At 42.3% G+C, this 27,994-nt stretch overlaps 1 protein-coding gene and 2 long non-coding RNA genes across 5 annotated transcripts in view; 1 reads left to right on the top strand and 2 right to left on the bottom strand.

The window, feature by feature from the left end:
- Positions 1 to 18: 18 nt before the first annotated feature.
- LOC118647118 lies at positions 19 to 24,631 on the bottom strand. Its single transcript, XR_004964432.1, has 2 exons — positions 24,554 to 24,631; positions 19 to 1,795 (listed from the first exon to the last, which is right to left on the bottom strand). It is a non-coding gene; the product is annotated as an uncharacterized LOC118647118 (long non-coding RNA).
- LOC105836314 (zeta-sarcoglycan) overlaps positions 21,270 to 27,994 on the top strand; it is a 189,890-nt gene continuing 183,165 nt past the window's right edge. The window contains exons 1-2 of the mRNA XM_028189993.2: positions 21,270 to 22,573; positions 24,616 to 24,798. Of these exons, the coding sequence (XP_028045794.2) occupies positions 24,622 to 24,798 (177 nt within the window). The 5' untranslated portion in view covers positions 21,270 to 22,573; positions 24,616 to 24,621. The remainder of the gene's footprint in view (positions 22,574 to 24,615; positions 24,799 to 27,994) is intronic.
- The window catches only part of LOC114254239, a 184,033-nt gene continuing 180,830 nt past the window's right edge, over positions 24,792 to 27,994 (bottom strand). For all 3 annotated transcript variants that reach the window (XR_004964428.1, XR_004964429.1, XR_004964430.1), the window contains one exon: positions 24,792 to 26,999. This is a non-coding gene — a long non-coding RNA (uncharacterized LOC114254239). The remainder of the gene's footprint in view (positions 27,000 to 27,994) is intronic.

Genomic DNA, 27,994 nt, shown 5'->3' with positions numbered 1-27,994 from the left:
AAGAATAAATTTATGGAATTAATTTATGAAATGGCATTATTTTTGAACATGATTGTATATACAAAGTGATACAAGATATTTCAAAATCATCGTCCTCTTCATGAATAATTCTTTGATTTTTTCTTAGTAAGAATGCCGACTTTGCTACAATTTTTAAAACTTTTATCATATATTTTTGCAAGCATGTCTCTAATTAAAATTCTCTTCGATTCCCTTGAAATTAACTGAAGAACGTGATTTTATTATCCATTTGATTCCGCCAAAGTTTAATTAAAAAGATTTTTTTCTTTACTCATTTATAACCCAAGGATTAATGTAATTTTATTGATGTCATTCGACATTATTTTTGCTAAGAAATAATTGAAATTAATCTGTCATGATTGCAGAAATGAGAACATTTCCGCGGTCACTCGCTGGCGCAGCTGCCCCGAGAATCTTACATTCGCGCGATGACTCTCACATCGCATCGCGACTCGCGTCGAAGTTTTATTCCATTAATCGATCGGTCTGCCGATCGAGCTGAGGCTGCTCTCTTCTTTTCGCTCGGATGAATTTCCTCAGTTAGGTAATCCTTGCTACCGGATTCGTAGCAAGCTGGAAACAGCGCAAGTGCGAGGATAAGAGGGATAAGGATTCTCTTCGATGCCTCCCGCTGCTTTCGCTGCTAACGCTTCATCGTCGTGTTCTCTCCGTCTCTCCCTGCTCTTCAAGCACCCACCTATTTCCCCTCTCGCCAGATAGATACGGACAGAAATCGTACTTAGCGGTCTGGTGCTAGGCTTCTATTGTTTACCGAATATCGAAATCGCATCGGAATATCGCTGTAGAACGGCAGAACGTTGGAAGATCATCCTGCAGCTTCCTGTGCGGGTTGAAGTGAAAGAAGCGGGATCTAGTCAGACGCGAGTCAGCAGTACGATTTACGGTCAGCGGATTGCAATAGTTGATACAATTGCGAAATTCATCTGAAGAAAAGCGCAATACTGATATCCTGTGCGAAAGTCACACATGAAATCTTACTTATAATAATAGTTGTACTTATTATAAAATTATAAAAAGATAGGATACAGGATCAAACTTTTTATATTAAAAGAAATGGAGATTAGTTTTCTTTTTGCGTGCAAACGCACGTAGTTGACATTATTTTATACTAAAAAATAAAACATTCTTTACGAATAAAAATATATTAAAAATTAGTAGAATGTGATTACTGAAATACTAATTGTAAGTTTGTCCTAATAATTTTGCTTATATTTTGTCTTGATTATATTTTGCGATTGAAAATAGTTTAAAATTTACTTGCAAAAAATTGATGTACAAGCCAAAATAACTGGCTGTCGGATAAATGGAATGCATCTCCAGGAGACTTTTATAGCACTAAAATTTGCATTTTGTTATTGATTATCCAATTGCACGTCTGGCGTCGAGTGAGGAAATAAAAACGTGATTCGGCGAGGAGTAGAGCTCGGCGATCACAAAGGAGAAAAGAGTACGGCGCGGCGCGGCGCGGCGCCGTGAGGAACGCGATTTTGATCGGACACCGATACGGTTACGCTACTTAAAATGCGTCCGGCCGTATCGCGTTGCACGGTTCGGCATTCCCGAACGAGCGAGCCGTACCCCTGCCCCTCCGTAACTTCCGGAATTCTGGCGAGGGATGATCGATGGGATCTTGTAAGGTGAGGGTTCGTCGCGGTTCTTCGAGAAATCTAGACGGCGATTCTGATGGCAGAGCGGCGCTCTCGTTAATTCCGCTAGATTGGCAGTTCTGATTTCTCGCATCGAAATATGGTACCTGCGACAAAAAAGTTTCCGTGTCAAGAAAAAATTTGTTATTCAAGGATAAAACTTTGTTTCCTATATACTCCATTGTATATAAGATGTAAAAGAATTCATCACGAAAACAATTGTCATTGGGAAATTTATTTTATGTTACAAATTAAAAGCATGATTTTGATGGAAATTCTTTACTGGCAAGAGTTTTTACTTCCGATCAAGTTTTTCCTAAAAATTATAATATTTATTAAATTTGCAGCATAAAATAAACTCTTCCTATACCTGAACAATTAACTTGATGTGCATATATCCGCGTTATTCATATTTTCTTGAGAGAGATAAGAGTGTATCATTCAGAGTGGATTCCTCTGAGGAATGTCATGGAATGTATTTGAGCATTTGTCATATTTGTAAAAAAAAAGAAGGATAATAAAACCGCGCGCGATGTATACCGCGTCTCATTTCGCTTGGGCATTAAGTATTCGGAAGAAACGGCAGAAGCGACTAGGAACTTTAATATTTATAAGTTGACTTTATTACTTTTCCGCTTTTAACGTGTACCGCGGTACGCGCGCAAGCGGATGGGCGCGCGGCCGAGCTCTCGCTGTAAGTAATACGAGTTAAAAAAACATTTAACGTCGAAACTTCCGCTCTGCTTCGGAACTCTCGCTCACGTCTCCCCTACCTGATCCATAACGATTCTCGTAAAGTTAGCCCGCGACGCCTGCATACGCTTAATCTCGCGATACCGAGCGTGGTTTAATCCGTGGCAAAATGAAGAACGCGAGATGGCCTGAGAGATCGCCGATCTACCATTTTAGCACATTTCATCTCCGTTTCTTATTTCTGATAAAACGGATTTTGAAACTAAGAGAAAGAGAGACTAACAGTTACAGAAATTTATTTAGGGTGCAGATAATAGAATATATTTAAAGTTTTGACAAGAAAAAACAAATTAAATATTTAATCAAAATTTATACGGAGATTCGAAAAAATAGGTTGGAAAAGTTTTTTATGTATTGAATCGACAATAATACATATTTTATCAAAATGTTTAATTGACTTCTTTGATTAGAAATATCAAAATTAATTTAAGTGTTGTCCGCGAGTTTTGAGGCAACTTCGCGGACGTTCTGCGAACTCCTGCTAATAGATACTAAAATGAGAATAATGCAAAGCAGATTTGCATGTAGTTGTCAACCTAGTTTTTGTTTCGAGTTTTTTGTTATCTTCAACGTTGTGGTAATGCCCATAGTCATGCCCATTTCTAGAAACGTAATAATAATGCAAATGCAAATATATATTCTTGGTGCTGCATGCAATGCCAGACGGAATGTAATTTATTTTATATGCTCGTCGTCACGATCGGTCGTAGCTTATTAAGCTCGCCAAAGTCACCTCGATATTTTTGTCAGATAAAAGATCGAAAAACTGTCAAACGAGAAAAAAGTGCGCAATTCTATCCTCCTCTCTTTTTCTGTACATTGTATTTTTTTTTCCATCTCTTAGAAAATTCAATTCCATCTCATCGAGCGTCACGCCACAGGTTCCGTTCTTACATTCTCTAATTGCGTTTTGGTGCCGAAAACGGGACCAGGTAGATTGCAAAAGAGACGTTGTCACGGCATGTCGACGCGCAATGTTTCGATTGGACGCGTGTCGCATTAATTACGGCCATTACGCGCGCGTCCGTCGACACGGTCCGTACAAAGGGTGCGCGGCCGCGGGTCTGCGGCCGCAAATGTGTTCTCCTTATGTACCAGAGGTATACTCGCTGCGCTATAGTCATGCTAAACAACGCCGGTGCGCCGGATTCGCGCACTGCCGCTGCGAAATGACGACGGCGGCGTGGCGTGGCGCGGCGCGGCACGCTGGTTCGGACGTCGGACGTCGGACGTGCATGAATAATTAATTCGTTCGTTTCGTACGCGGGCCGTCGTGTAACTTACTCGCCGCCCCGAACATCCTGAAATTTTACAAGTCGCGCGAGAGAGAAATACAGAGAGCGAGGGAACGCGGATACGAGTGGTCGGACACTTCATTTCCTACATATCGAGTCGTGACTGTCGCGAAATGGGTGGAAGACGCATCGCAATTTCTAAGCGCGTGCTCGAAATAGCAGGTCGGGCAGAAGTAAATCAAGTCGGACGTTCTGGAGAAGTTTTACGGAACAAGTTACAGTGCGTCGCGACGCCGCCCGCGACGAAGTAGCGTGTTACGAGTTAACAAAATCGACATTCGGAGGGGGGGGGGAGGAGGGAAGGTTTAGTTTCATTAATTCCCAGAGAGATACGTATTCTATATTGATAAACGATTTTTTTGCACGTAATCTCTGTACGTTTCGATGCGTATTTCTGATGAACGCACGAAGATTTCAGATTGCGATTTAGGCATTCGACGGCTCATTCTACTTCGTCGGCGTCGTTGACGTGCGTTGATATCGATATTCAGGCCGCGGTAGATTTCCATGACAACCGGCGATTTGCGTCCAAGATAAAAATATATGGTACCAGCATGGTTCGCAATGGCGATCCGCGATATTCCGCGGAGCATATAGGAAACTGCTACCGTCCTATATATTTTGCAGTGACAGTTTCGTGACAATTTCGCGCAAATAGCGAGCGACTTTTCCGAAGGAATTTCGATACGACGAGGGATTGCACTCGTAACAGCTCGTAATCGCGATATAACTCGAATATTTTCGTAATCCTTAATGTAACGTAGAAATCTCTTATATTGTACACTTTGTGATTTTGCGCTTACCAAATAAATGCGTCGAATTCTTTCTTCCCGAATTATAAGTGGAATACATAAATTCTTTCAAAATTAAAGATATCGGTAATTAACACCGTCCGTGTATACATAAAATGACGAATGCAGCCCTCGCATACCTTTCGTTGGAAACATTTTCCCCATTCACGCGTAATTGGAAGTCGGAAACGTTATCAGCGAAACCCGAGCATGCGATTAAAATCCCGTAGACACAGCCAGCCATTGCTCGGCTAACTTTTCCCTTTCTGGATTGCGGAAGTTAATAACAGATTTTCAGGAGAATCTCCAAAAGTAATTGCGGTGACGCTTCAATTAGCATTTTCCTGGTCCGCGCGGCCCGGCAAAATTCGGAATCGCGCGGCCCGGAGAGCTGATGGAACGCGGAGAGCGGGGGATGATTTGAACGAACATTAAGCACCGTCGTATCATGCATAATGCACGGGACATCGCTCGCGCGCAGGATGCTCCTCCGAATATAAGTGCCTTTCGTTGGAGAAACGCAACCTCTTTCTCCGCTTCTCTACATTGAATGGTCTCTCCTTTTTTCCTCCTCGCACGTCCTCGCTCTCTCTCTCTCCCTCATTCTCTCTTGCTCTCCCGCGCGTGATCCTTCTTCGTTCTGGCGTTAAGTACCTTGGGAGAGCCGGCAGACGGAAGCGAGACTGAACAGGCGGATTAGGATCAATTTCAAGCGACGCCGGGATATGCAGCGTCTTATCCGCGACGCCGAACTCGTCCGCGATTGTCTCCAAGGCGTGTACTGCGAGCTCATTTAGAGCGACGCGTGTCAGCTGTCGTGAATGAATCTCAGAGCCGTGGCGAATCGACTAAGCTGTCGAGACAAAAACAGGGAAATAAAAGACAGATTTACTGTAAAGAAATCAGACAAATTGTGAGGAACGACATTCATCAACCCTTATGTGTAGATACTATGCGAATCGTCATTACAAATATATTTTGGAAAAATACAATGATACATGTCAAAGAAACTTTTGGAACAACTTTTCGTGCCTTTGACAAGAACAAAAAAATCGGGTGATACATAAATTTTTTTATTTTATGTAACTATTTTCTTTAATAACGACAAATGCAAAATTATAATTTTAGTGTTGTCTGCAAGGAAAAGAGAATGATGAAAATTGAAATAAAAATTAAATATAAATAAAGTATCAAGTAATGAAATACCAAGTAAAGAGCTAATGATACTTTTATTCCTTTATAGTCAATAAAAATTCCTCGTCAAAAAAATCGCGTTTAAAAATTATATTACAAAATTTTTAATCGGAAAATTGTGTTTTTTGAATGTTATTATAGCAAATAAACAATATAATAAATATAAATGGCAAAATGGCATCTTTTCAAGGAGTAAAATAAGATAAAAATGTTTAAATTAATCTTTGAAAAACCCTTATTTTGTCAATTTGTAATATAGTTCTAGGTCAGTGGGTGCACTACCGATTTAGTTTATTTTTATTTTTCAAGTCAATCAGTGGCTCTCGATTATTTTCAGAAACAATCTGCATTTTCCAATTTAATGCCAGTTATACATCATTCGCTGGATAGTCCGCAATGATGTATGCAAAAAGATCATAATCATAATCTACAAAAATTATTTTTACAAAAGTTGCATCTTAATTGCTTTAATATTTTTCTATAAAAAATTCTTGAAAACCATTTTTTCAGACATGAAAGAGTACTCTTAAATATTATGGCGACGATAATTATAGTCGTCAATTACGAAGATTTGTCACTTTTCCCTCTCTTAATTTCGGGATTAAAAGTTTCGCCAGTTCTCGAGGAAAAGCTGGGAAAGGTCTCGACGCACGCAACCATCCCGCCGACTATTCCGCATTGTTTCGCGCGTGTAGCGGCGGTGTGTTAACTAAAATCGAAGTAATTTTCCGCCGGTAGCCGATGTCCAGCGATCCAGACGAATAAACTGTCGGAATATTGAAACATCCCCTTCTCGTCGCCGTTCCATACGGTGTACGCTCACTCGCACGAAGGTAATCGCTCGCAGATACACGCGCACGATCCAAATGCGTGTGAATACGCGCGCGCATGTACATACGTCCGTCGATGTTTGCGCTCGCGAGTGCGCGCGTCTGTATGCGTCGGCATAGTCACGCGAAAAGCAATCATCTCGGCCGGACGCAATCAGCTCTCAACCCCCCTTCAGCCTCTTCGTCCCTCGCGCGACACACAGGTGCACACACTAGTCCCTGCGAGAGCATACATAAGTCGTTACTCGCGAGACACCCGTTGCATACAGGCGGAGTTAATGTCGAGCTGGCGAGCGGTCAAGGGACGTGAGATAATACGAAAATTGCGCTGCGTTTTAGCATTAAATGGAGCCACTTGTCTCTGGATCTATAATCTTTCAATCTTCATAATAGACAATTAATAATCGATTTATGATGTCAAATGTTATTAATATAAGTTATAAGTTAGTAAGTACGTATAAAAAACATCAGAGAGGGAGAGAGAGACGGGGAGAGACGGATAGAGATGGGGAGAGACGGGGAGAGACCGGGAGAGATGGGGAGAGACGGGGAGAGACCGGGAGAGACCGGGAGAGACGGAGAGAGACGGGGAGAGACGAGTAGAGATGGGGAGAGACGGGGAGAGACCGGGAGAGATGGGGAGAGACGGGGAGAGACCGGGAGAGATGGGGAGAGACCGGGAGAGACAAGAAGAGACGGGGAGAGACTATTAATATACACTCTTAAAATAATTTTTTATGGCAATTTGATGCACTATTTAGATGTTAGTTCCTACGTTTAATTATTATTCTATTTCTATAAAATAAACTCACAATTGAAATTACCACATACAAATTGCTAACTTAAAATGAGTTAACTTAAAATGAGTTCAGCAAATAATATTGTAGATATATAAAATCCGAGAGATAATTTCAGTACGGCGATGAAACGCACGCTTCGTCCCTCATCTTCGTGGGCTGAGTAACGCGACGGGAGGTTTGATGGCTGACATAACTACGGCGCGGCTTACTCGCGAGGGTTCGGACGCGCCGCCAAACTCTGGATGACGGCAGTTAACCGAAATCAGGCCGAATCGATTATAACGTGCGGATCGTTGCCGCGAGATAGCACGAATCGACAGTAGGTGAGAGAGGGAATGAGGAAGGACAGGGGGAAATTTAATGGGAAACTCGACGTTGTCGTCTCGGAGAGGACGGGTCGCGGCGTCGCGAAATGCGTGGCGAGACAAAAAAAAGGAATATCGACGAAAGAAAGGAGCGAGAGAAAGAGAGATTCAAGAACGTGAAGGTGTGTCTATAAAGTCGCGCGGCTTCCTCTCCCCTCAAATCGTTAATATCAAGTTTCTACGGAGGTCGCGGAAGACCTACCGGTCCGGATGTCACGTCGCGGACTTTCAATTTCCGGCACGCGAGGACCCCGCTGCTTCCAGAAAGAGAAAGAGAGAGAGAGAGAGCAAGAGAGAGAAAGAAAGAACTAGAGAGGAAGAAACGAAGAAGAGAGAAGCTGCAAAAAGCTGTTGGGCATTATGGCGTTCGGTACTGCACGAAGTGATTGTCGGAGGTTGCGAAATGCATCCCCGAGATGCCGACAGCATCTTTCTTATGGAAGGGGAAAGTATGCTATAACGCAACGAAGAAATGTAATTGCGATGTTAACGCTATTCGTGATGTCGTCCGAGCTTTTCGTTTAACATTAGATGAGCGAAAGCTTTTTTAAAGAGATAACATTATTCTTGTTACAGTGTGTCAATCTGACGGAGATATATTTCCAGCGAATTATGTATCTATCGTTGTAAATAATCTTCTTTTTTTAAACTCATTTCCATTGGAATAAAAAAGCACTGTAAATAACTCAAATCTTATCAACTTTTTTTAAAAATAAATAGCTCTTGACAATTTTTTCAATATGCATTCATCAGTATCAATCAATGCTGGTATTATAACGAGAACAACGTTAAGTTTAAAAAAAGGGTCAAGACTGACTCAATAACTTGTGCAAATTTTCTCGCAGAAATCGAGACTTGTATGTATAAACAGATTTGTACAGCGATTTCGCTGTTCGGTGAATGTTGTCTTCGACCATCAAAATCGGAAACGTCTGGTGGTCCGGGACGATGAAGCCTCGAGGCGGCAAGGTCCAATTTCTTGATTTGGATCACAAATAGTTCTGCTGCACGAGTTGCCACCCGGAAATTTAGAACCCGCCGTCCGTTAATCCGCGTTTACGAGAAGTAGTGAATCGGCAGACGTTGAAAAAGCACGCGGTAATATGCAATTCTCATTCGCTCCTAGAGCTTTTAGCACTGACATGTGATGAGGAAAGCGCAATTTACTTTATACTTCATTTCCACGTTAATTAGATAACACGATTTTAACCGTAAAAGATTTAGAGCGAAATGCAAGGATGTTATTTAATTTCTATCCGTTTAGTATATTTTCATTTATTTTTCAATTCCTATTTTTCTATCCATTTTCCTAGCAAATATCTCTGATGTTATTTAATTTGATTTCTGATACTTTATTTTGGACAAAATTTGACACGAAATATTATCAGAAATAGAACTCGCAATACAGAGTTAAGTTATTATTTATGAGAAATATTACATCATTTATATTTTATATAGATATTTTTATCTGGTTATAGATATTTTACTGAAATTGAGTCCAATAGTTTGAAAAAGAAATTTTGATTAATAATGTAAATTGCAATGATGGCAAATATGACACATTTCAAACCTTGCATAAAATATTAAAAAAAGATATAATAGGAAAACGTTGTCTGATAAAAATGTCGGTATATAAAATATTTTCATAAAGGATAGGATTGTCATAATTGATTTTCTAGTGTAATTTGCCGAATGTTATCGAATCTACTCGGTCGAAACTACACTCTATGCATTTTCGGCATCATTCTCCACATTTCTAAAGCGGCTAACAAATGCGACCGACGTTTTCGGCGGATTATGTCGTTTTCATCGACAAGCTTCTTACGTGGATCTATATAACGTGCAATAGAAGTACATAATCGCGTTCATATATGAAGAAGATGCAGGTTCGCTGCTCTATTGTAACGATTTTAATAGATACTTGCAGCAACGGGGACGGTATCGCAGGATAAAATGCAATGGCACCGTGAGTGTACGGGAAAGATATCGTGTAAGTCGGACTTAAAACCCTCGGCAGAGTGTCTTCGCGAAACAACTTGCGCCTTTCGTTAGTCGGGGGGGGGGGGAGCCAACGTCGGACCAAATCGTCATTCTCTCCAAGAGTACGTCACTGGTTTTCCATCCTCGTTTAACCGGCCTAATTGAGAGAAACCGGGGAATGGTTATGCGCGAAAAATAGATAAGGGAATTATTGTTATACAGCACGTCGCGATGTACCATAGAGTTAGAGCTTAACCGCGTTATTTTCATCCTCGAATCCGATATCATTAAATGTGTCTTTTTTACCGGTTTTTCTCGACCAAAATTCATTTTGTCGTTTTCGTGCCGCGGCCACACGCCAAGGAAGTGAATTAGAGAGTTGCGACGAGTTAAATACAAAAGCGATTTCTCGAGGGGAGCGGTACGTTCTGCACTCTTTGCTGTCGGTAAGTAAAAGAGGCGCTGGGTCGCGGGATTAAAGAGGCAAATTGGATTTCCCATCGTAATCCTGCTGTGTAGAGCTCATTAAGGACCAACGATGCACCGCTCGTCCTACCTTTTGGCAGGTCATGCCAGGGCAATGTGCAGAGCAGGACGAATCAATTTAATAGACAGCGCATAATCGTCGCCTGATCATTATTCAGTCCGTTCATTAGGTTATCGTGTCCGAACTGCTGCATGATTCGATCATGCGGTATCTCGTACACCATCTACACATATAACGGAATAATAAAGGGGTTGGGCGGAGATGGGGTGGACGGGCCAACGGTGTTAGGCACAGGGGATGCAGGGGACGCGCAGGTTAGCCAGTCAATGTTGCACTAGCAGTGTATCCGGCTATGTTCAGCGGTTGATTACTACGCCCGATTGGATTCAGTCCATTTATAAGTGTGTTAATGACAATTGATAAGAATTGAACGTTCGCTTAATTGAATGTAATTTTAGAAATGTAAGAAGAAATATATTGAAAGTTCGTAGAAAAATATATAATACGATAAAAATCAAGAAAAAAGCTAACAGCGAGAGCTTAACATAAAAAATAAGCATTTAGAACATTAAAAGGAAATGTTTTAGATTGTCTCAAAATTACTTATGTAATGTATTATTAAACCTTTTTTTATGTGATAAAGAATTTTTGTAAATCCTTACAAAAATTCAACAATTTTGAGTCTGCATTGTTTTATATTTGATTACCGGGACATTTTATTTTAATTTAAATTCTTGGATCAGGATTTTATTTCTCCAATAAAATCGAAGTGAATAATTTACATGTTTTCTTAAAATAAATATCTATTTTATGAAATTATTTCGTTGCTTTATAGATAACGATTTACAATAATCGAATTTATAATTGCTGTATATTGAAGATATCTAAATTTATTTATGGATTGTTGATCGATGCGCAATTGAATCAAAAACTTAAAACGATCCCACGTGAGTTATTTCTATATTTTCTTGTCGCCTGTTGACATCCGAAATGTCGCAGGAGCGATATAAGCAATTTCTACAAACATTAATTATTAAAACCATGGGAAAGTCAAAAATCAAAACGAATGATGATGCATGTATAGGAAAATTTGACGTCACGATCGCGCGTGTTTGTGCGAGGTAAGCTAGTAATGAAAAGAACTCTAAACTTTCTCTATGCGATTCGCTTGTTCCCAATTCTTGTCAGCTTCGAGAAAACGCAGCGGTCTTCTCTATCCTGCTTTTCGCCCCTTTTCCTCTCACCGTCCTCTCGCCGCCATTCGACTCGCCCGCTTGTTTTAATCACGGCGCTGCGGAGAGTATGCCATTGTCTTCGTAGTATCGGTTTGAGGGAAGTATCTTCGAGAGAGCAGGATGCGGCCAGCATCGTTCCGTTGCCGGGTCCGGCGAAAGCAGATTGCGGAAAAATCCGGCTGGGAAAGCGGTCCGCTCATCGCCGCCTTGGTCGCACCTGTTCTTTCTATGCTCGCCGGTATAATCCTGGCCGGATCGGGGATTATTAAATTACAGCGCCTTTTTCGGCAAAATTGTTATGAATGCCGTTATAACCGAACAACGTGCGCGGTCGTGCCTTTGTTAATGAATACTGTGTTTTTCCTAGCGAAATTGCGCCGAAGAATCACGTTTAACAAATTGTTATTTAAAATAAAGTAATTTTTGATGAAAACCTTTGTGCCAGAAGTAAAATTGAACAAAGACTTTACCTCTATTTGTTAGATCTAGTTGATGTAAATTATTCTTATTTTACTTTTATGACATTTTTTAAACTACTAGAACATAATATAAATTTAATACTCAATCTTCTAAATTTTTTTTTTTAATTATTCCTCTTAATTTTCCTCAAAATTTTGTAACTGTGAAATGGTCACATTAATAGTGTTAATTATGATACATTTTGATGTTAAATTATTAGATGTTTACTAGCAACATGAAGAGAGTCGAGCAAGAAAATACGAAAAAGAGAATAAGAATATATTTTCTTACCTGCATTGTTTTTTTGACACACTTGTGATACCTTTTGTTTAAATTATTTGATTGAGATATTAATTTTTTTCTTTATATTGAAATTCTTCGCGCAATGCTGATATCTTCACGAAAACAATTTCTCTATTAGTAATTTTGTCATAGCGGTAGTTTAGTTTTTGTCATAGTTTTGTTTTGAATTAGGAGATCTTTGTAAGATTATAGTCCAAGTTTTGCACGTAAAGTCTTATCAGCATACTGCCCTCCTCGAACTTGGGGTAATTGCTTCGAGATCCTGTTACAGTGAATTACGACCGACAGGTTTAGAAATCGAACGATCGACTGTAAATAAATAACCCGTAGAGACAGAAATTTCTCAGTTTAATGGGATTGATTACGACATATTTAGATGTGCATTGTGTTATCTAGTAACAAAGCAGAGAAAGAGAAAATCTCTTAAATAAATAAAAAATATATAATATATATAATATTTTTTATTTTTTTCTAGCTCAATAGCAGATTGCGTTATCCTTTTTCTTTTTTTGACTAATCGTAATAACTTTTTGATGATACTTTCATGCAGGCTATGTACAAACGTAGCCAAACAAACAGACAGAAAATAGTTCTACTTATCGCACCGCAAACAGCATACACACATATTGTAGCTCGCCCGGAAGTGAGCGAAAGGGATAGAAAGAGGAGGAAGAACGAGAAAGAGTAGCACACGAGAGGAACATCAGAACCGGCGGGCGACCAAAGCGATTGTGTTTCGTGGGAACTTGCAAAACGTTTCGTTCCACCGCGGGCCGTACCAACCGAATTGGTTTGTAATTCCATTTTATCGGCGACCATGCGACGGGAGGAGGGGGTTGTGAGACGGGATGCGAATGCAGCGGGAATATTGCGTAGAATCGCGAGAAAGTGCATTTGCCCCTGTCCAGATGGGGAGCCATCGGATTTGAGTGTTTAACCTAATGGAATACGCGTTCCGCGACACGATCGCTCCTGCCGGATATTAATAATACATGCATAATCTTGATAATGCGCCGTAAGACACAGATTAGTTATGCCAATATGGATCATTTTGACGGCGAAAGGTATTATTTAATATCCGTGCTATATTACTCGATAGCCATGAAAGCAACTGGTTAGATTCAACGGAAAATGTCTCTTTCTGATTAAATTTCGCGATCTAGGAGTCCTACTCTCGTTAAATTTTTGGAAACGTTCTTTGTTAATTATTAATAAAACAATATGAGAAATATAAATAGTATCTCAGATATCTCGATGATTACTTTTCATATATATCTTGAACCTCTTAGAATCTTTTACCAGATTCTAAGATTTATTGATGCGGGGGTTGTTCGGCGTTACTCAAATTCGATGAAAGGATAAGATTCATCTTTTTAAAAGTTGAATTGGTGAGAATAAAGCATCTCTTTCTACAATCTGCTTCAACTGATTCAACTTTCTTTTTCGATCATTAACCGGGGCGATGCGAGGGATATCGAGTCATGAAGTATGAAGGACGCTCTTAAGGACAGTGCAGGACTTGGTGCGTTCGCGAACAGGAGCTGCACGAGAAGAGGAAGAGGGAGGTAAAGGGACCCGGCGAAAGGAGCCGGCGAATCCGGCGCGAGGAAAGGAGGGAGAGGACAAGTAATTTCCTTGGCGGAGGCGTGAGGAGCATGCCGACGGGGGCGGCGGGGCATCCCATGCGCGGGAGGGGTGGTCCAAACTAAACTAAATAATATTGATGGCCAACGGAAATTGAAAGCCGTTAAGGTCTTCAGCGTTGCGGTGCGAAACGGCGCTGCTGCATAAATAAGACGGCGCGCATTAGGATTAGACCAGTGTCTCTCAACTGGTCCGCCAACTCCGGCTGCCACGGAACCGTGTTACCTTAATGTCACGCGCGATCCTGCAGAATTTATCGTTTTCCCGTTCGCTACGTCGTCGCAGCAGACCTCTTGCCATAAGCGGGGCGCGTCTGCCGATAATATCGGAACATTTGTTTCGCGATTTTCCCCAAGTGATATTGCCTCAATTTCCTTCGTTAGAAATTTATCGAGCGATACCGTGATTAATTGGAGGATTCGACTATAAATAATATTAAGTTACGCGTGAAATTATTACGTAAGGATTAAACACTCTTGCGTATAAAAAAATAAAATGTACATTTTATATGAAGATATTTTTAAAAGTTATTTTACATTTCGTTCAATGCTTGTGGTTTTTTTTCTTCGTATAGTGTTAACTTCACCAACAGACGAATAGACTAGAAAAATTTTAATTACTACTAATTGTGCGAGTTGTATGCACGCAACTGGAAACTGTGGCTCTCGTTTAGAGTAGTCGGCCATCAGAGAGCGGTCGCGAGGGCGACTTTTCAGGCTGCGTCGCACGGAGACACCAAAAGTTGGCCGGAACAAGTCCCGAATCGTTGGCTCATGCAAATTCGACGTAGACGTATAGCTCAAATGCTGAAAAATGGCCGGCTTAAAATATGCGAGAGTGTACCGTCCGCGATAGGTGAAACTCGACCGCGCAACACGCGTAATAAGACCCCCGCGATGTTTCAACGGTTTTCCACTTTTTCCCTTCCCTTTCCCTCCCATTTCCCCGTCCTCCTTGGATCGTGAGGGTTTTCACCCACGCCACGTTGCTGGGACCGGGGACGGAAAGAGGTCCGCAGTAATATATTTTTCCTTCACTTACGTATATTTTTAATACTGTCCCCCCGGCATGATTTACGCAAACCGGGGAAACTGATGGCAATGCGTTTAACCTTGGCTTACCGCTCAGAGAAGCGGTATATATCTCGTCGGCGAATTTTTTAACGCATATAGAAAATTTCCCGCTAGTTCCGTGGTATATCTCGAGACGATAAAGTATTTTACGTCGTATTTCTTGAAAAAATATATATTTATGGTAAAGCGGAGAACGTAATAATCTCTGCACGTAAACGGTATTCCTTGAATTAAGCGTTAACGTAAACGAAATAGATACTTGTAATCTTAACGACACACGTACGATTACCGCTATCTATTAAAATCGGCGGAATAGTACTCGTTATCCTAATTGCATGTCACAGCCGCTGCTTCACAATACACTCTGCGCGCGTAATCAATTCGGTAATTAATTCGCCCTCAAAGAGGAGCCCCTACGCGCGATACTGATCACTACGTCGGGGTCTCATCCGAGGGCTCTTCCCTAGTCTCCAGTAACAACGTGACTTCGCGGTGGTGCACTACGTGCGACCCAGGCAGCCAAAGGGATCGCACAATCAGTCATTCGAGATATCGTTCCACCGCGCGCGGCTGAAAAGGGAGAAATCTCGCCTTGGCTTCATTATCCCGACAATGGTCCCGGGTTCGCGATCCAAAGCATGGTCTTGTTCCGCTCCTTCGTGCCCTTCTTCTCCGGCAGTCTTCCTTTCGCCTGCTTCGTATTACAATCTTCTCTCTTTCAATCTCCTCGCCTCGTTTTCTCGAGGCCGAAAATCATATACGGTCTTGATGCTGCTTGCATCCTTCGCGCCCTTTTCTCTCCCGCCCCCGCCCCAACGAACGGCCGATGCACGGTATAATAGCGGCGAAGCTGTACCGTAAAGGGGCACCCCATCATAAAGGCCTCTTCAATCCGCGAACGAGAAGGAAAAAGAAGACTCGAGATGAGAATGCCACCCGTCCTAACTTTCTTCTCCTCTTCCTCCCCGTCTTCCGCCCTGATAGTGCACCCTCATTCCGGCTTCGTGGACTCTCTTTTCAGTTCTGGACCTCCCCCTCCATCCTTCGGCTGTGCTGGGAAGTGGCGGCGCTCGCTTGAGGAAGGCTGAGCGCAAAACGGGTTGGAGGTTGAAAGCGGAGGCGGGACGATAGATAAAAAAAGAAAGACGGCGGGAAACACAAGGGAATTCTTGATCTTTTAGCGGGCTGACGCTTTTAATTCACGAGGCGGGCGTCTCTCTTAATTGTGCCTCGCTATTTGGCGACTTCTCGCCGACGCTGCGAGTAACGTCGTTTCTACGTGCCCGAGCGCGCGCTTTCTTTTGCTCCCTATCTCGCATTCTGCTTGCTTTTGTCGTTGCCGGCCATCATCGATCCGCAACATTTCCCTGCAATCGTATTTCTTTTTATCTTACGCGAGTTTATGTACGCTTAAATATAATAATACGGCGACAATTTCAAAATAAGCAAAAATTGCCCTTCATATACGTGACATTACTCATTTTTTTTATGCTAACTAATGTTTAATTAACATTTTGTTTTTTATATATATTTATAATATATTTATAATTACATAATCTATTACAATTAAAAAATTGTCAAATGGTGAAAAACGGAGAGTTTCGTAACATCCTAATTTAATACACAATCTTTTGCAGGAAAAAACCTATGGGATTGGATAAAAGAACTTAAAACAGTTTATAAAAGTTCTTGAAATACAGCATGAACACTCGATTTGCAAACTGATAAATCTAATTACAGTTTTAAATCTCTATAATTAAACTCTCTTTTATTATATCTCTATTTGTAAAATACACGCTCTTTATTTGTAAAAGCACGTTCTCTATTTTTCCACGTCTCTTTTTCTTTTTCAGCTTTTCACTTTTTCAATTTTTGTTTGCTCGCCCGCTTGTCCGCTCATTCTCATGATGAATTCTTATTACATAATATCATAGATTCAAAAGTAAAGTCTAAAAATATGCGATTACAAGACTGTAATTTAAAAAAACCACGACAAAGCCAAGCAAAACTTTAATATTGATCGTTGCAAAGAATGCAAAATATTTGAATAAAAGTAAAGTCGAACGGTTTCTTCTGACATTATATACGCTTAGAAGGGGGAAAAAAAATAAATCTTCACGACGTAGGCGAGGCATAGTAAAAGGCACGCCGGGAGATAAATTCACATCGACGACATCGGTATCTCGCGAAATGGCGTCGGTATGGATAACCCGCTTGCGTGAATGCCGCAACCTTGTTCTTGTCGTTTTCACTTGGCGCTGTAAAATATCTGAGAGAAATACGTGTAAGGGAAAACGAATGGGCAGAACGGGGATTGGAGGACGGAGGGGCGTGCACCATAGATAGGAACCCTCTTACGAGCGGCTTATGTTTCAATTTGTTCGGTCGCGAATAAAATCGCGTTTTACGAGGCGTCAAAATGCCACAATCTACCTACGTCCCTTGGGCGAACTACCCGTCCCTTTGTTAATCGACTTGTTCTTGACATATTCGCGAACAGCGAATATTCTCTCAGTTTCTTTAGAAAAGGTATACTTATATTTCGCTATCTATGTGTATATATATAAAACTCTTTACGCTTTTATAGCAAAGATAAATAATATAATTTTTATTTGATATTGACTTTTTATTTAAATAAAGTGAAATTTATTTTTGTTATGTACCTGTAACTTAACTTTACCAAATACAAAACGGATCGTATCGACAATTGGAACTCCGACGCGCAATCGTTTGCCGAAAAATGTCAAAAGTCATCGTCAAACGGCGGAGACATCCGGCGATCTCGACACAAAATACTTCCGTTCCCCAAACGCAGTACGTCTGTCTCCTCGAATCTACCCGTCTATAGTATGCCGTTGCCATTTCTTCCTCCTCTTCTTCCCTTGGTGAATGCAGACACCACAAATCCTGAAAGAAACAGTCAGTCAGTCAGTCAGTCAGTCAGTCAGTCAGTCAGTCAGTCAGTCTGAAGAATCGTTGTGCTCTTTTCCCATTCGTACTTCTCTTCCACTTTTACCTTTCTTTACAAGAGATAAAGAATCGATAGACCCGGATTCAATGAGGAGACTCGAGAAGGAGAAACGAAAGACGCAACGTAGATGGGAAGACGAAGCTTACACGAAGCTGTAGGGACAAAGGGAGAAAGGAGGGAAGAAAGTGTATAGAGCCGGTCGATTCTACATTTTGCAATTCCAATTGTCGTGCTGTATTGTCTCGATTGCGGCAAACGGTAGAAACGTTTCGTCGCGATCTATCCATTCCGTCGCTTTGACGTCGCCGTCGAATTGCGATTAATCGCGCGCTGTTTGCGTTTTGCAGTTAATCGGTTGTTTTGTGCGCGTGTGCGTACGTACGTGTTCCGACAAGCGATTCTGTAACTCGCAGACTTATAATTGACGAGCTGTAATCGAAAAGTTGAGGTAAAAGGGCGTAACTACCTGCAACTATCATATCGTGGAAATGAAGAGGAAAAGTTATCCACTAATAATTCGATAAGCAATAAAAGTCCGTGATACCAGCGAGTGTTGTAAAACATAATTAAGATAAATACCATTAAGATCATATCGCCTGTGAAGTTAACAACGGTGTTTCAATTATATTTCTGGAATAATTGTTTGTTTAATCAAAAAAATCGTTCCTTTATAACTCATCTCATAAAGCTCGAGGAACAAACTTTGCGATTCGATTTTCATCAATTTCGCGAAGAATGTAGGATTAATGCGGTTCGATAATCATCCTTTTTCATGCATATTGATTTATTATATATTTTTTCAAATTATAGTACATCGCGAAAGCGCTATTAATCTTGCTGATGCATTCCGGAATATAATTCCGTGTGCAAGAAGACAGTCGTATCGGTAATTAGTGCCGATTCATTTGTCAAAGCAGCGGACCGGATCGTTTTCGATTTAATTCCGATGGCGCTTTCGTAGAGAGTTCTAAGAAAATTACTTCGATCCCTAGGAAGATTCTTAAATGGTGAGCATTAACTCCTACCGGAGTGGTAAATGTTCGTACTAGGCGCTTCATCAGCCAAATATATAAGATTTTACGTGCTTTGGGCTTAGCACTGAGATGTTGCGCAATTAAAAGACTGTAATAAAATATCGCTTGAACTGGATAGTATTAAAAAATTCAACAGCGAGAGCAACAACGAATTTATAGAGGAGAAGGTGGTGTTACATTTACATTTTGTTCTCTTTGGTCTTCTTTGCTTATATTTTGTAAAACTTTGTTAATAATCAATGTTTAAAAATTAAAAACCTGACGACTCGTTAATGTGTTATTCAATCAATTTTAGATTCAAACTTATGAAATATTTATCATTTAGGATGTTATTTAAAATCACGCTGCGCGTTTATTTGGTGTGAGCGTTGTTTCTTGATGTAACGACACTGGCATAATGGGTCGAAGAGAAACAAAAATGGTAATGTAACTTGTTTCCACAACTATAAATTTCAAATATTGATTTTGTGTTAAAAAATACAATTTTGTTATAAAATTATATATATTATTTTTCAAGATAAAAAGAAAATGTGTTGCAAAATATATGCAAATGTGTGTACATATACTTTTTCATATACAGGTTATAATATTAAAAATCTATAATTTATATGTAAAGTATAAATTAGTAGTAGTATTACAATAAATTTATCGAATAATTACTTTGATATGAAAATTTCGAAAAAAAGTCTGTATTTAACTTGTTGAAACATCAAAAGGCTTAAGGCTACATTAGCAAAACTTCATGCTCTCTATTGTTTAACTTTATATAACTAGGAAATAGAATAGAATGTTAAATAACAAAAAAATCTTTAAATATACGTATATTTGTATGATAGTACGCTCAAGTTTAAAAAGAATGAACAAATATTATACGTGTAATTAAAATGTACTTTGAAAATTTCGAAATGTTTAAAGATAAAAATATTCCGTAACAAATATTGACTGTTGTATAATATATTAACGTCATTGCACAACAACGGGCTAATAAACAAATATTCCATAAGTAGAATTCGTTTTCTAATAGTCAGAGGTATTACAAATGGCCATTGTATCTACAAAACTTGTAATTACCACTTTCTCCTATAACTGTGCCAATTATTGTGAAAAATATATAATACCAGAAAAATATATAATTGAAGCGTTTGACTAGAAAATACCTGTTTAGGATTTTATGTACCTCGTATAATTTATTTCACATTCGTGAGATAAGTAGATTGCGTTAAGAGAGAGAGAGCATAACTTAGCATGATCGCGCACGTATTTCCTATATACCCGCAAGTACGCGCGTGATTCCGAGTCGCATTAAAATAACTATTAACTGGGTCGGAAACACAATGCTCGTCAGTTACAATTCGCGGAATTGTTCCGCGACGAGTCACGCGGTCGACCTCACGTCAAACGTTTACAAACCCTTCGTTTTTCCTGCCGCAGGTCCACATCGCGTATCTGGGTTGGCTTACCTTGAATTAGTGTACTTCGATGTAATTTTCTAGGCCATTTTCCGTCATGGAAAAATAAATATATTATGTTATAAATTGTTGAGACATGAGAAATATGAAAAAGTTTACAATTATCCACGCAATATTATTTTTAGCACTTATATTTTCTATCTTTTGTAGTCTTCATCTGCTTTTTGCGTCATTATCTGCGACGCGTTGCATTTTTCCACTTGTGAAAAGTTTTCATGTAAAATGAGTAATGGATAAAACAAAGCGTGCTCTATTATGTCAAGATAATTGGAAAAGGCTGAAAGTATCCAACAATTGAAGTTTGAGAGGACATAAGAAAACCTGGTCTCATTCCGCGATCGTTGTACCGTAAACGATTAATGATGAGAAACGAGAATCAACTTTCTAAAGGAGAATCGCTGCTCTTTTTGACCCAGGTTACCGACGCGATATCGATCGTCCGTTGAACGGTAGAGTGGGACCAATTAAGGACACTATCCGTTTCCACAGCTGCGAGCTGAGATACTCCCGCGTTTACTTCATGAAATACTTCTTTAACTCCCGCACAAGCGCTGTGTCCCGGCGCCAAACACTTGTCGCTTCATGATTCAGGAGCGATCCGGAAGAAGGGAAAGAAACGTAGGAAGAAGAGGTAACGCGCGAGGCACAGGAGGAGAAGGTAGAACGCCGACGACTAAAGACGAAGAGGGAAGAGCGATAGTTCACAGAGGGAGAGAGAGAGAGAGAGAGACACGGGGGATGAAAGGACGAGCGAGGGAGCAAAAGGAAAGGAAGGAGCGAGAGTATCCCGGAGAGTGGAACGAGACGGAGGGCGACGCGAATGGTGGGCGCGAGCAGGGATGAGGAGGGATGGAAGGCGTCGGTGCATGCGCAAGAATTTCACACGTGAGCCCGCGAATCCGCGAGAGAGGTTCGCCTCGAGCGCGAGACTTCCTGCCGCTTCAGTGTCGTGCGCGATTCCGTACGCGGCGCTTGGCGAGGCGACAACTGTGCCAGGGCACGACTCGCCGACAGATCGGTGACGGATCGCCACGCGGCGTCGGGTACTTTTTCAATCCCGGGAATCACAAGATTCTGGAAGCGCGAGCCTGGCCATGATCGAGTTCGGCGACCTTCGGTCTCGCGACAGGAAAGCGCGATACAACGTCGATCGAAAGGAAGACCGAATTACAAACGGCCGCGAGAGACGTCGGGGCGATTGATCGCGCGTGGAAAACTCGACGTGCGATTAGCAGACGTAGACAGAAGCACGTTGGACCGTCAGCTGGTATCTCTCGATGATCGTTCGTACGGAATAATACTACGGCCCACGACTCGCGTGAAAATGACGCGGGTGTAATAGAAACCGTTTGGCAGCTGTTTGGGAGAGGATTAATCTTCAGGCCAGACTAAAGCCCGGGGTCCCACCGGTAGACAGGTGGCTTGTCAGTCATCTCGCCGCGAAATAGGAGCTCGTGCCGCGATAGAGCCACGCGATAGTAAATCACAAGGTGGCGGCGGGATTTCGCGCGGCTGTCAGGCGGAAGCGCCGCTCCATTCCGCTCCGCTCCGCTCCGACTGACAACACCCTCTTCAGCACGTCACGCGGCCGACAGGCGAGTTTTACGAAAGGTAACCGAGACGACGACCTAGCGAGGACTCGCTATCGCCGCCTTCGTTACCGCTGCTGTCGTCGTTATCTTTATTGTTGTCATTACCGGAAACCATCAGAGTCAAGTACTCTGCTGACTTGCCCGACACAATTCTCGTCTGCCCGTAAATAACACCACGCATTTTGGCGAGTAACGGCTTGGGCGAAATCCGGCCGTGCGGTCCCCGGGTCGCGTGTACGTGTGTGCCGCCACGGTGGAATCCCGCTCGTAATGACTCGTAATTGCGCGGAGGAGGAGCCGACGTCGTGCTGGAACGATTTAAGGGACACCTAGCAGCGCCACCCGCACCCTCCGTTTATAATGATTAGGTGCACGCGACTACGGGGATTACCTGGTTGAGGTGTAGGACCCCGAGGTGCTCCGAGACGCGAGGGTGGTCGGCTGAGACTGAAATCTGACTACGAGGGTGGTTTGATCGCGTCCCTGGTGAACTCCTCGTCCCTGGTACCTCTCGACCAAGCGATCCAACGAGCCGATCGTTAGCACGCTCGGACGTGAATCGTCGACGTTTTCACGGCGTGCTCGATCGTTGGAAAGATTCAATTGGAAGGTGAGGTCAATTTCACGATTATTATCTATTTTCGCCCTCTTTTTTTGCTCCCACCCAATCACGATTATCCTCCGCCTGTGCTCCAATTCCTTTTTTCCTCCTCTCGCACCTTTCCCCTCTAGTTCACGGCACGAAATCGATAGGGTAATGGCGACACTAGGGTCAATATGACGTTGGAATATATCTAAATGCGACGCCTCGATAAAACGCTCGTGTAATCATTAATTATTAATCGCTGAGTCTTTAAATCTCACGGATAAAACTCACGAGATAACTAAAAGTACGTTTCATTTGACACTGAAAGAGATCTCGAAGTATCAGATTTATTTACTCCAATATCAAGCTCTTATTCTCATTCAAACAGCTTTGTCGATGTATATAAAAATTTACATATAGACCTGAAATTAATTTTTTTTGGACCATCAGAATAATTATGAAACACGCTCAAAATTGAACGATGTCGTTAAAAGTGTTAACTTCTATCATTTTCCAAAAGTATATTGTAAACTAAATTTTTAAACATCTGAGCCAAATCGTTCTTTCTGTATTTTTCTGAATTGAAATTTTTGTGCGGTACATGTCGAAGGATATGACGTTTACGTTTATTCACACGAGGATGAAAACGCGATGGTCGACGTAACATTTGCTTTCGAAAATTCAACGCGGCGGAATTACACCGGCTTCGATCGTCGTTTGCTCCCGCCATTCTTTCGTCTGTCCCGCGTGTTCGTGCGGGATGCGGTCGCGCATCATTCCTTTTAATGTTCGCCGAAGATCCGTAAATCCCGCTGAAAAACGCGGCACTCTCGGTTCCCTCGCGTTTCTTCCTCGCTACTCAGTGCTCCATCTCCCCATTCCTGCTCCCGCGAGCTTTACCGACGTACGTGTGGCTCGCGCTCTCGCTCCCTTTCTCATCCCGACGGTCTAACGAGCTCGATTACGCTCATCGGATTTCATTCGCGACGGCAGCGATGCTGCTGGATCGTCGTATTGCACGTCGCCGGTCGATCCCTCTTTAAGAATCGCAGCCACGTCGCGCAAGCGTGGCTAAAATAAGAGGGATAGTGGGAAAAAGAGAACGCCGGTGGTTTTCCGAGAGAGGATAATGAAATTTTTAAGAAACCAGTGGCTCGGTGGGAACGTTCCTGGAAAATGTTAACTCGGAACGTGGACTCACGTACGCTGAAATTAAGTAATGGGATGCAATTTTCGCTTCCGCTTTTCGACATTCTTTTTATTCATTATTCTTTGTCGTTTATTTTAATCAGACGTGTAAAGTAAACACGATTTCACGCATTATCGATTGCGCGGGAGGTGATATTAAAGTCATGACGATATTAAAATCTAAGTCGTTGCCTGCTGTCGATGAATACCGAGGAGCGGCGTGGAAAAGCTTGGATTAATAAGAATCTCCTCCGAGGAGTACATTCGACACGAAAGCCACGTTTTCAGCGTCCTTCGCGACTGCATTCATCCTCCAGCTGACGGGCTTCATTACCCTCATTGAATTTCGCTGAAAGTCGCTATCTCGCGCGAGTAGTCGAAATCCGCTTGAGTCGAAATAAAGAAAAAAACTGTATTCCCCTTCCGCAAGCCGCAGCGCATTTTAATCAAAATCGTTGCACTTGGACAAATAAGTTTGCGTCTTTTATTAAGCAGGAGAGAACATAGACTTTTCAAAGAACAAGCAAGTTACTCTCATCTTATATCTAAAAATATGATTTTAAGAATAGTGAGTTTTAGAATAGCGTAGTACGTTTAAATACAGAGTATGAACAAATAAGTATTAAATATTCTAAGGGCCTAAAGAGAAGTTAGTATTTCTAGACATTTCTAGGTATTTATATGAACTTTTTTAAATATTTGATCGATGGGATAATATTTAATAGATTCCTAGAATATTTGATCTGTTTACAGAATTATTTCTAATATATTATATTATATAAGAAAGAGGATTACTGGCGCCATCGCGAAGTTTACCTCGATTTTGACGAATGCCCGCTTCGAGGCTCGACGACCCTTGTAATGCGTCTGGCTTTCAGGGCGTAATGGACACGTCACCAACGTTAAGCATCGGCGGTTCGAGGGCCAGGGCGGCCCTTTTGACTACCAGCGGCACCGGAACCGGCAGCACCGACAGACGGGTCGTCTTTTTAGCAAGTCAACCCTCGGTCGGCAGCAGTCACGAGACCAAGACCTGGCCTCACCATTGGTCGCCGCACACGGTATGTAGTTCATCAGCAAAGGCTTACAGCGCGGTCGAGTGACCTATCGACAAGAGTTTAAATTAGCGCTTAAATTCTGAAAGATTAAGTGAGGAATATGCGACCGATATTCTCGCCTTTATTCTTCGAAATTAGTTATATATTAATACATTTTTGTGTGTGTGTGTGTGTGTGTGTTAGAATGTCTCTTCCACACGTATTTTTATTAGCCGTTTTTCGAAACTACATTATTCAATATGTTTTTCGTAATGTTTGTTATTAGAAACGTTATACTTTTCATTTTATCCTTCATACGTTAAACATTTCGTTTCGAATTACGTGAAAATTTGTTTAATTCGCACACAAATGGACGGACGCGTTTTTAAATCACGCTATTCAATTTTATACTCTTCGATTGTACCTCGATGTCGGCAACGAGATTTGCCGTCGATATATTCCCCGACTGGTTACTATTTGCCTCTTTTACGAGGTGCAATCGCTAGCGCGACGAATAACAAGTAATGCGCTAATGAAGCAGTCAAAGGACACGCGGATATTTAATTACAGTGGAAGTTCGTGTTGCGAGTTAGCTAGGACGAAATCACTTCGTCGTGAATAACGGCGGATCGAATCCCGTTTGGACTTTTACGACATGCGGAATTATGCCGCGACGCGTATTGGTCGATACGGCGCGATCGAAATTAAAATGGCCTGGCCTATCAATGCCACGCATTGGAACCGACATAAGCTTCGCATCATGCTGACGCACGGAAATATCTCTACCGGCGCGATGGACATTCTCGCACGCGGCGACAGGTGATGATTCTCGAAATAATTAATGCATGGAGATTGACGAAGCCGCGAAATAAATAGTACGAAATCGAGCTGTCGATAATCAACCTGCCGTTCGATCGAATTAGCGAACTAATTAAGAAGAGAAGAGCTCGAATTTGCAGGAAAAGTGTCTTTTCTCAAGTTCTCACTTCAAACAATCAACTTGCGCAGATTTTAATCGCCGATTCAACGATTTTATTTTATTTCCGTACAAATATTAAGGAATATTTCAGAATTCTTGAAAAAAATGAAAACCGCCCCGCGCGACTGATACAGCTGGTAGTAACCTGTTTTACTCGGTATTCCTTGGAAGAGCAGATCTTTGATCGAAAAAGCATCACGGCGCTGAACGAGTTGATCGGCCTGGACCGGCCCGGTGTGAAAATGAATCGCCCCAGATTCAATTCCGATGCATTTTAGCGCACTGATTGTTATCGTTCGTGTTGGCCGGTCTGACGATACGGGCTCGCTCTGGCATTGTGATTCTCCCTTTGATGAGAGACACGCGACTCTCTTGCTCTCTGTGTCCTTCTCTCTTTCTATCTCTCTCTCTCTCTCTCTCTCTCTCTCTCTCTCTCTCTCTATCTCCCTCTCTTCGCGCAATCCCTCGCACATTCCGAATTCCGCTCGTCGCCCGCACGTATTCGGCTGTGCGTGCGCGTGCACGCGAAATCCATATATGCGGGATACATGGCGGATTGTATATGGGCCGCGGGAGAAGGCGCGCTGGGCGCGGATGAACCGGGGCCCGGAGGGCGTCGGGCGATATTTCGGAGGAGTTCGGTACACGCGGATAGCACGGTTATTAATTTAATGGCGATGGATACAGGCTTGAGAGACTACCATTTCGCCGCCGTACGCCGGTGGCGGCATATAGTGTACCACTAGTAGTGCATGTATACGCGCGCGTGACGGTGCATACGAGAAGGTCCGGCGGTTTATTATTGAGACGACTTTTAGGTAATTCGCGGCAAATTTCTCATCATTTCGCGACACATCAATCCCGACACTATTCCGCTACCGCGATACAGGCAGGCGTGCTGAAAATAGCATTACGATTATCCACGGTGGTCGCTCAGCATTGAGGTTTAAATATTTCATGACTCGTAGCTCGGACGACTCGAAACGATTTTCGATACTGGAGTTCCGTTACGACACTGTGATTAATTACGAGACGCGAGCTGCTATTGGCTGCCGCGACTCCTGAACATTTTATACATCCACTGGAGTGTAGTCATATCTACCGGGTTTGGCCGATCGCTCCCGTCATGCCTGGCGAGTCCAATCTTGGTTTTATTATCCGCTATACGTTCCAGTTTCACCGACGCTAATTAGCCAGCAGTAATTTGATTTCCGGTTGAAGCTCGAGCCAGCGCGTCCTTTGTTCCCTGTAATCCAAATAGAAACGAACGGATTAACCGATCGATTAAATAAAGATTCGCAAATACGAGAGGTAAATGTAGATTGACATGCGATATGTAAGAACGAGTGAAATCGCGGACACTCGAGGAGCGCGATCCGCGTTTGAATGTCCGTAGGTATTAACGAAGGATAAAACGGTCGTGTCTCTCTCCTCGTTCGAGGTAAATGGCGCTCCGAGGGCGGTCGCGAACTCTCCGAAGAGATGGAAAAGTTCCGCCGGACGAATCCCGAACGCGCGCCTCGGCTCCAGATGGCAATTTGATATCCGCGGAAAATGCGAGGCACCGCCGCGCCGGCAAGAATCTCGTTTCACGATCTCGACATCAGAGGTCAATCTTGACCCGTGCGTGCGGCTTTATGGAACCCTCTTTCCTTTTCCCGTTTTCTCGCCGTTTTAACCCTCGGGTCCGCGCGCGCCGCACCGTCGGCGGGAGAAACCCCCTGTTTAACTCCGGCGGGGTTGGGGCATTTGCATAGTTATTCAGCCGCGCCGGATGAAAGTCGTTACGGGCCAGCCTTCGAGAATTTCACCGTCGAAATTATCGACCACCGGCGGCGATTGCGCCTTTCATTCGCGCCCCCGTGTTTCTGTCGCGACGTTATAACGCGGGCCAAGTGGCCCAGGCCAGGCGCATAGATCGATGCGGCTGATTCTAACCCCTTTAAATTCACACGATGAAGAAGATTTCATTTGGGAGCGTTTCAAGCGGGAATTTTTTAACACTTGAATCCCACTTCTGAGATCCGCGCTTCATTACGCGTAGGAATACGAAAAGATTCTCCGGTAACTATATATTTATACTCAGGACAATTTGATTTTCATGTTTTAAATTATGTTCAATTACGAATCGTCCGTCCATTAATAATATTCGATTATCGAATAAACGATTAACGTGGAAATGAATGGGGATTACTCGTTCGATCAATAATTCAAGCCAGACCGAATTAAGAAGCGTCTCCG

This window comes from Monomorium pharaonis, chromosome 8 (assembly GCF_013373865.1).
Source record: "Monomorium pharaonis isolate MP-MQ-018 chromosome 8, ASM1337386v2, whole genome shotgun sequence".
In the NCBI taxonomy this organism is placed as follows: domain Eukaryota; kingdom Metazoa; phylum Arthropoda; class Insecta; order Hymenoptera; family Formicidae; genus Monomorium; species Monomorium pharaonis.
The sequence above is the reverse complement of the archived record's forward strand: the minus strand, read 5'-3'. Positions and strand labels throughout refer to the sequence as shown.